The 8498-nt window shown below is 41.9% G+C and overlaps 2 protein-coding genes across 5 annotated transcripts in view; both read left to right on the forward strand.

Annotated features, from left to right (window-relative positions):
- The window catches only part of arhgap4b (Rho GTPase activating protein 4b), a 31849-nt gene extending 26397 nt beyond the window's left edge, over nt 1–5452 (forward strand). For 2 of the 3 annotated variants that reach the window (XM_076276991.1, XM_076276990.1), the window contains exons 22-24: nt 982–1185; nt 1895–1976; nt 3034–5452. In XM_076276991.1, coding sequence (XP_076133106.1) covers nt 982–1185; nt 1895–1976; nt 3034–3228 — 481 coding nt within the window. In that variant the 3' untranslated portion in view covers nt 3229–5452. The remainder of the gene's footprint in view (nt 1–981; nt 1186–1894; nt 1977–3033) is intronic. The other variant, XM_076276993.1, reaches the window with a different exon arrangement.
- Nucleotides 5453–5496: 44 nt separating this feature from the next.
- On the forward strand, nt 5497–8472 carry cav4b (caveolin 4b). Of its 2 annotated transcripts, none has more exons than XM_076276994.1 (4): nt 5497–6210; nt 6833–7148; nt 7630–7817; nt 8082–8472. In XM_076276994.1, exons 2-4 carry the CDS (start codon nt 6897–6899, stop codon nt 8230–8232), a joined length of 591 nt encoding a protein of 196 aa, XP_076133109.1. In that variant the 5' UTR covers nt 5497–6210; nt 6833–6896; the 3' UTR covers nt 8233–8472. The 2 variants fall into 2 exon arrangements, with proteins under 2 accessions (XP_076133109.1, XP_076133110.1); XM_076276995.1 differs by having other exon boundaries at nt 5499–6210; nt 6928–7148.
- Nucleotides 8473–8498: the final 26 nt, after the last annotated feature.

Below are 8498 nucleotides of genomic sequence, written 5' to 3' on the forward strand. Positions count from 1 at the left end.
ACACACACACTGAATTGATATCTTGCTGTTTTGTGTCATAGTCACAGGGGCTTGGATGATATCTACAGCACAAACATGTTCTCGGAATAGATTTTCGGACCATTTTGTATCACAGTAACGTTTGGTTGACAAATAGCTACTCTACTCATATGGATCAGTAGGATTGGGCATGTAGCCATTTGAGCCATAATCATGCTGGGATGGCCTCTTGAGGCAGATATATTTTGTGTCGCATTTGTGTTGGGTTGATTGGTAGATACTGCACAAACATACACCAGTCTAAATGGGCATGTAGCCATTTTGTGTCATAATCATAGTGATGACCAATTGCTATTGGACTGACTGTGCTACCATTTTGTGTCTCAGTCAGTGGGCTGATTAGTGGGACACAATATCCTGTCTCTGACACAACATCCTGCCATTTTGTTTCAAAGACATGGTGGGTTAACAAATGATTGTATGACACCCCAAGTTCTTATTGTTCACTGTAAAAACATGTGACGGAAAATACCTTTTGGGCTAACAGAGTTTGATTCCAAGTTTGATATAAAAACAACTCAAACCTGTGGTGGAACTGTGCTGAGATGATGATAATGTGCTGATTTTCATTGTGTACTGCAAAATAGAACTACATGTATAGCCCTTTAAGTTGGTTCCAACAAACCTGGATTGATATTCCAATAACAAAAATGAAACTTTTCTTGCCTAAGGAACGTAAGTGCGTCCGTTCCTCTACCCATCTGTGCGGGTATATGTGTCGGCTCACATAACTTAAAAAGTATCAGTATAATTTACTTTTGCTTTACTTTTCATACAAGTTAGAGAGTTTCCATATCATGGTCCTTCTGCATGATGATCCCAATCTGGATGAAGGGACTTTCTTTCTTGACCAATAAGGGAGAGAGTGTTTAGTCACGTGACTGCACCTGACTGTTCACTTATGCTGTCGTGTTGTGGTTTTGTCTCTTTTTCTCCTCCCAGCATGCGTGTGAACAGTGACAGTGCGTCTCTACCGGGGAGGCAGAGAGGAGTGGGAGTGGGGGGGGTGGGAGTCGGAGTCGGGGGAGTCGGAGTCTTGAGTGGCGGGAGCGGCAGTCCCGTGCGCAAGCTCACCCTGCAGGTGCCCGAGGGTGCCCGTCTGATCCAGCTGCCCCAGTCACCTGGCATCGTCCGCCAACACTCAGGGTGGGTACACACACATACATGCATGCATGCACATATGCATACAAATAAATACATGCAAATATACAATATACACACAGACATACATTCATCTCTCTTTCTCTCTCTTTCTCTCTCTCTCTCTCACACACAAACAAACACCACACAGACACACACACGCACACACACACACACACACACACACACACACACACACACACACACACACACACACACACACACACACACACACACACACACACAATGGGACATTATATTAGATTAACTGTGTCATCACACATGCCATATACAAACTCTGAAGTCAGTGTTTGTTGAGATAAAAAATATGAGAAAATATGAGCATATTGCATAGATCTCATGCTATATAAGCAAATGTACATGTTAGTTATTAGGTGCTATTATTTTATTAGGTGCTATTATTTCTTGTTCTTACTGAACACGGGATTTATTCTTGGTAATTCCTAATAAGAAACTAGATGGTCTTGATTTAATTAAAGTTAATTGACAGTATTTCAAGATCTAGTCAGTCAATATCAGAATATGAAAGGTATAGAAACATACTAGCAACTGGTCCTCTGTAATGCACCATAGCAGAATCTTTAGTCTGATCAGTGATGACTACGTTCCCCACAGCTGGATGTACAATGTAAGAACATGCAGTTAATATGTTATTTCATGACCACCTTATAAATGTCTCTGTGTGTTTTTGCAGGAATCAGGAGCGCAGACACACACTGGACAGTGTGCGGGCAATGCCTGGCGGAGCAGAGAAGCAGCCTATACAGGTAGACAAGGTCTGCATCCCTCCACACACCTGCAGCCTCTCTGCAGCTCTTGTGCTTCGCAAAACTGGGTTTCATTTTGGCTTTGAAAAAGCTTGTAAATAACTCCCTCAGCAAGCTTAGAGAGCTTTTATTTAATCCTGCTGGGGGCCTCAGTTTCTTTTTTTTCTTATTTTTTTTAAAATTCAAGTTATCAGAGGCTCAATCTGATGAGCAGATTGTTTTTTTTACAAGAAGAAATATCTGAGTTAAAACTTCAGTTCAGGGAACACGTTAGCCATTAATCAACCAGGTGGTCTTGATCTAAGGTTATTGATAGATTGTATGGATCAAAATAGAAACTTTATAGCCTTCTAATACATTGTCTTAATATGTATTCTGTCACATATTCAGACAGTGTATTAGGAGTCTATAAACTGTCTATTTTGATCCATATTATATACCAGTAACCTTAGATCAAGACAAACCACTCTCTTATTAAGGATTTACCAAGAATACATGTTTGATAAACAATAAGAAATACATCTTTATGTAATAAAAGTGCAATGTTACAGACCTTGTTGAGTAGCCTATTAATACATACACATGAGTTATGTATTCATTTTTAATTTTTAAACATTTCAGTGTGTGTGCGTTTTCCCTAAACTAAACTGTTGCCAGAAAAGGGGTTGAGGGTTTACTAATCCTGATAGACGTTTTTGCTCTCACAACAGGCTGCGTTCAGGCCTCATAGAACCAGTCAGCTGCTTCAGAGCACAGCATTGAGATGTTGATTTAGTAGCTGCCACTCAAGCATCTCTCAGGAGGTTTGGGTCTCTCTCTTGGGATGTCATGCTTAGATAGTGTCTTTCTGTTTCTCTTTCTATGACCTCCCTCTTCTCTCTCTATTTCTACCTCCCCTCTTTCTATCTATCTGTCTGTCTGTATCACACTCTCTCTCTATTTCACTCTCTTTTTAACCTTCATCGCTACCTCTCATTTTTGTCCCTTCCTACTCTGCCTTCAATTCTCTCTCTTTTTTTCCATCTGTCTCTGTCTGTCCCCTCTATCTCCCTCTTTCCCTTCTCAGGACGTCAGTCGTCAGATGGACTCTGTCTTTAAGGAGCTCCTCTTGCGCCAGCCTCCCCTGAACCCCTCTGCGGCGACGGCCCCCTCTACCCCCACGTCCTCAGCCTCCTCCACACCGGCGTCCACCTCCTCTCCGCCCCCTGCACCGCGCCCGGCCCCCAAGAAGCCCGTCTTCGGCCTCATGAGCCGCCGCTGACCGCCTGGCACACAGATGGAGGAGGCGGCTAAGCGGAGGCGCCCGAAAAGCAGAACATCAACTTGGAGTGAGAGAGAGAGAGAGATAGAGAGAGAGAGAAAGAAAGAGTGAGAGGGAGAGTACTAAATCAATCGTCTGTTTTGATTTTGGACGAGGGATGACTATAGTCCTTCATGGCGTTGTAACAGAAGAATCGAGAAGATATATTTTTCCAACTCATACAATATATTATAGTCTTACGATATATGGTCTGTTGATTTGGCCCCACATTGTACATCCGTTACAGTGCAGTTCCGTGGAGTGTCTGACGTGTTTTGTTGTAGTTGTAGTGCCGTCATACATAAGTGAGGCGTCCACTTGAGCCAAGGGCGCACTCAAACAGGTTAGTTCACCCTGCCCCAACAAACGCCAACAAACACCAATAAACTCCAGGAACTAGCAGCCATTGGTTGTTCTTGGATCAGTGTGTTATGCTGTTACTGTGAAGCAAAGATGCCAAAGTGTGGAGCTTCATGGCACTGTATGATCTTAAGTGTGATGGAAATTTAAAAGTTTTTTTTATTTTTTATTTGCAAACATTCTTAAATTCAAACATTAAAACAAAAACTCAATGTTGTGAATGTTTGGGTTTGTTCGAGTTTGTTTGGCCAGTGTGAGAGAGCTTTAAGTCCAGTTTGAGGGTCCAAACTAAGGGCTCAACCTGTTGACCAGAATTGTGTACATGCTTGCGTTTTTAGACGAGTAAATTGACATCCGTGTTGAACGCACCGGAGGCCTGGTGAACGTCTCTCAACCACATAAAGGGGAAGTAAGGCTTTTGTGGTGCGCTGTCGGGTCACAGTTAATATTACAGTGACCTTTCCCCGAGCAGTGATTTAGATTTCACTTTTTTTTCAAACCAAAATATTTCTCTCCTCGTCTTCAGTTAACAAGTTAATGTTTTTTTCAAAATGTACTTTTTGACTGCTGCCAATCTTTTTAGTTTCAGCCTTAGTCTCTGTGTTTCTGTTCAAAGCCATGGTTTTGTCTGTTGTTGCAATGGAACTTGTTTGACCAAATGTTCTGTTTATGTCACGGGTTGTGTTAGCAGTGAAGCGGAAGAGAAAGGGCGACATTTATTAGTTAGGGACCTCATTTAGATAACAGGCAAAGTGCAAAGTCAGTCAATGAACAAATGGTCCTTCATACGGCTATAGGGAGGGCTTTGAGCTGACCCACTGATGTTTGTGCTTACTTCTATTTGCTCCTAAATTTGCAAATAGATTTTGTGCAGTTTTTAGATTAGCTTTAGTTGGACGTGAGACTTTGCACTTTGCCCTTCATTTGAAACAGGGCCCTTACTCTCAGGCACTAAACAGCCGTCAGTATATTGACATCACCATCATATTTTACACACATCTGGTTTACATGCCTATTAGTCTACTGGCTGTTTTTTAGATCAATAATGCAGTATACTGGTATTGCACTGTCTTGCTTTTGTGTTATGTTCTTACGTTACGTTAGAACCGCCTGTAGGACAAGCCCAAGGCAGTGATTCTATATTTATCGGTTATCGGAGAGGTATTGGAAACAACCATGTTTCTTAGATCCTCAACTTTCATTCTTGTGAGGAGAAAATGCACCTTCAGTAAGCATGCTCTTAGGTGCCACAGACAGACAGATAGATACACACACACTTAGACACACTCAGACACACACACACACACACACACACACACACACACACACACACACACACACACACACACACACACACACACACACACACACACACACACAAAGTCTAGTGGAAAGAAGTCTCGCACTGGAACAGGTGAAGACTTAAAATAAGTGCCATGGCCACACATTCCCTGCCCGGCTCTGTGTAACATTTTCTCTCTGTCACGAATGAAAGCTGGAAAGGCAGGCAAGGCAACTGTGAAGGGTACACATGAGTGGAGCGGGAGCGGGAGCGTGGGGGTGGGTGGGGGTCTGTGGGCTTACTCTGCCATGTAAAGAGATTCATAGAGGGACTAGTAAAGAAGAAATGACCAAACTGTGAAACAGGAACAGGAAGCGCAGGGTCCCTCTCACTTCCTGTTGCTCCTCGATGCACAAATGTCACAGACACGCCTAGGTACCCACTCTGATCCTTTCCTTCGCAACACGCTCTCTGTTTGATGATGTCACTGGATTCATTGTTGTTTCAATCATAGTACTGAATTAATAAATGATATAGATTCTACATTGTCTGAGTATTTTTTGTAGGTTCGTAGGTTTTGTATGTTCATGCTTTAACACACTTTGCATACATTTCCACTTGACACGTGCACTCACAATAAACTACAAAGGGGGTATTTTTAACGTGGCCTTTCAAAACCACTCATCAAAGACAATTAACACACACTTGGGCCTCACCCTCCTGTCACATCATATTGAAGTTAGATTAAAAGGCCATCCCTGTTATCAATACAGCCCAAGGGTATGTGGTATAGGCCTACTGCCCCAGTGACATGGACAGTTGGGTAACCTGATCTCTCCCATACTCTTCGGCCCCCTCGGAACTATTCCACCCCCAAAAATAACCCCACTTTCCCACCCATAGCACTGACTCACATACTCTCTCTCACACACAGGCATATGCATGAACAGACTGACATGCACTGGATAGACAGAGACATACGGTGGAAGAACCCATGGGCCGAGGTGGACTTCCGGCAGTCTCCAACCCGAGCTGTGACACGAACGCATGTATCTTTACGACAGTGCTGCTCTGCTTAGGAAACCCGTTGACTGACAGACACAAAGCTCTGAGTCACTGGATGGACTGAACAAAACTGGAGGTGTGAACTGGAAAGGGAGTGCCAAGGTTGCCATAAATCAAACCTTCATTAATTGTTTATACTGGATGAGTAATCAATGAAGCCGTCTTGTTAAGATAGAAGAGAAGATTTTTCGTGAGGCTGTATTTTGTGGAATTTGGACTGATTTTCTCTACAAGAGGTAAGCAAGTGTCTGGATACTGATATGACTAGTACAGACAGAATAAAGAAAGGAAAGTCAAGTGAACTACATTAATCTGTAGCATGGCCAACATGTCATCTCACCTATATATTACATGTTTTATTCACTAAATTACTTTATCAAATAATAATGCAATGGTGGTGGATGGCCAATGCCAATATCATTTCTTGTGATTTACTAAGATATCAAGATAAAAAAAAATCAAATTTCTGAAAAAGATTTTCTGTTCTGACTTGTGTAATTCTACACCCAGGTTTGGCAGCTATTCTGTCAACTTTACAGCATACTACATTGCAAAGAGTAAATATAGTAACCATGCACTCTTAACAGGAGTGCTGTCTATGTTTCAGTGGGGCAGTGTTTCTGTGTGGTTTGTGCAAATGGGTCATTCAAAATGACAGTACTGAATTAGGCCAAAGGTTGAAGCATGGGAAACATACAGAATAGATTTATTTCTTCATTAATATTCCACATCAGTCACATAATATGTATTAAAACCTATATTTGGGAAGAATAGAGACAAAGCCCGCATACCATTTCAGTATCAAATGCTATAGAAAACAGTGCAACTTTTATTTAATGTATCTACGTCACCATGCAGGTGTATCAACACTTGTCAAAAATGGAACTGACCAACTTCATCATTTAGCATTCAGAGGGCATGAATGGCTGCATTCTGCCTTCCTTTATATACAGTTTGTCTTCCTGCCATCTTCAATATGATGTCAGATGAATACCTGGTGGACTGCAATATTGATGATGACGAAGATGAAGATAACGAAGAGATGCAGTTATATCTCTCTCCACACCCGCCACCACCACCCCAGTTCTCCGCCTCCTCCCCGTCTATCACTCCACAGCCATCACTCGCCAGCGTTGATATCAGAGACCCGTACGGAGTCAACCAGCACCTGAAGGTAAAGACCACTGACATGGCGAGAAAACTGATCTTAAAACTGTCTTAATTGCATATCCTGCTATGGCCGTAACTTAAGCAATTGTTTGAATTAAGTGACATCAGCCATGACCGATAATTTCAGCAGACTTTCAACTTAGTTTAACACATAATAATCATGTGTTACTTACATAATACCTTTATTAGTGGTTGCGAGAGGGTGTGCAAAAAATAATAAACACAAGAGCTAAAAACACAAGACCTGACACAACAGTGTCATAAAAAAATGTCAATGTGTCTAAATTGCACAAAAGTAATGAAAACTGTATACAGGAAGAAAACACAGTAAAATAAATATTATTTTATGTTGACATGTATGTTGTATGGTGTATGGTGTTCAGTGATAGTCATGCATTGTTACAGTTAGGCCTACTAAAAGCATAAGAAGTTTTGGTTATATTTAGATTTGTATAATATTCTCTCTCTCTCTCTCTCTCTCTTAGGTGGAGTTCAGTGATGTTTTGGCTGAGCCTGTCTCCGCACACACCTACGATCGTGTGTGGGTGTACAGCGGTATTGGGTTCGAGTCGGCCCGTATTTGGGGCTACCGCTGCCTCACTGTCTTGTGTGCCGTCCCCGTCTCCCTCCTCTCTGGCTGTCTGTTGGCCCTGCTGGCCTGCCTGCATATCTGGTACAATGACAACACAAGCCTTGCTTACATATTTGGTGCTATATTGACTATCTCACTGCATTGTTATTTGATTATGTTGGGACATGCAAAAACTTTGAAGATTGCATGTCATAGTGATTGCATGGGATTTCGGCCTATACAATGATGCTTAAAACATTTAAGGTCATGACCTTTCAGTTTTTCGACCACAAGTGGCAAATGCATTCTCTTTCTACCTCTCCCTTTAAATATTTATCTCTCTCTCTTTTCCATTGACTCACTCAGGTGTGTGATGCCCTGTATTCAAGTATGCCACACTTGTCTGCCTTGTGTGCGATCAATTTGGATGAGTGTGATCAACATCTTCATCAGGCCGTTCTGTGAATCTGTTTCTCGCTGCTGCACTGGCGTTTATGTCTCTCTCTCCAAAGACTGACATTAAGTGATGGGGAAATTATCCCCAGCAATGTTTCTACATGTATGGTGCTGAAAATGGGCTTGATTTTGGGCTTTTGGGTTTACCTCTCAGAAGAACAGAAAGAAGTGGCTCAAGGACAATTACTCTGTTATTGGACATGTTATGTTACATTATGTAATGAATTTTTTAGATGTGACATTTTCACCACTCAGTATTACTGCACCAGGCCGACGTTTTCATACATTTGGATAAGAAAAATGGAACCCTTTGTGTACATTTTTTGT

This window comes from Alosa pseudoharengus, unplaced genomic scaffold (assembly GCF_046254945.1).
Source record: "Alosa pseudoharengus isolate Yale_2024_CS ecotype anadromous, Long Island Sound unplaced genomic scaffold, YU_APseudo_1.1 YU_APseudo_1.1_scf_9, whole genome shotgun sequence".
Lineage (NCBI taxonomy): Eukaryota > Metazoa > Chordata > Actinopteri > Clupeiformes > Clupeidae > Alosa > Alosa pseudoharengus.

Coding starts and splice junctions, on each gene's coding strand:
- cav4b (XM_076276994.1), top strand. CDS start 6,897: ATGGCTGCATTCTGCCTTCCTTTATATACAGTTTGTCTTCCTGCCATC. Junction 7,149..7,629: donor GAGTCAACCAGCACCTGAAG/GTAAAGACCACT, acceptor TCTCTCTCTTAG/GTGGAGTTCAGTGATGTTTT. Junction 7,818..8,081: donor CTGGCCTGCCTGCATATCTG/GTACAATGACAA, acceptor TGACTCACTCAG/GTGTGTGATGCCCTGTATTC.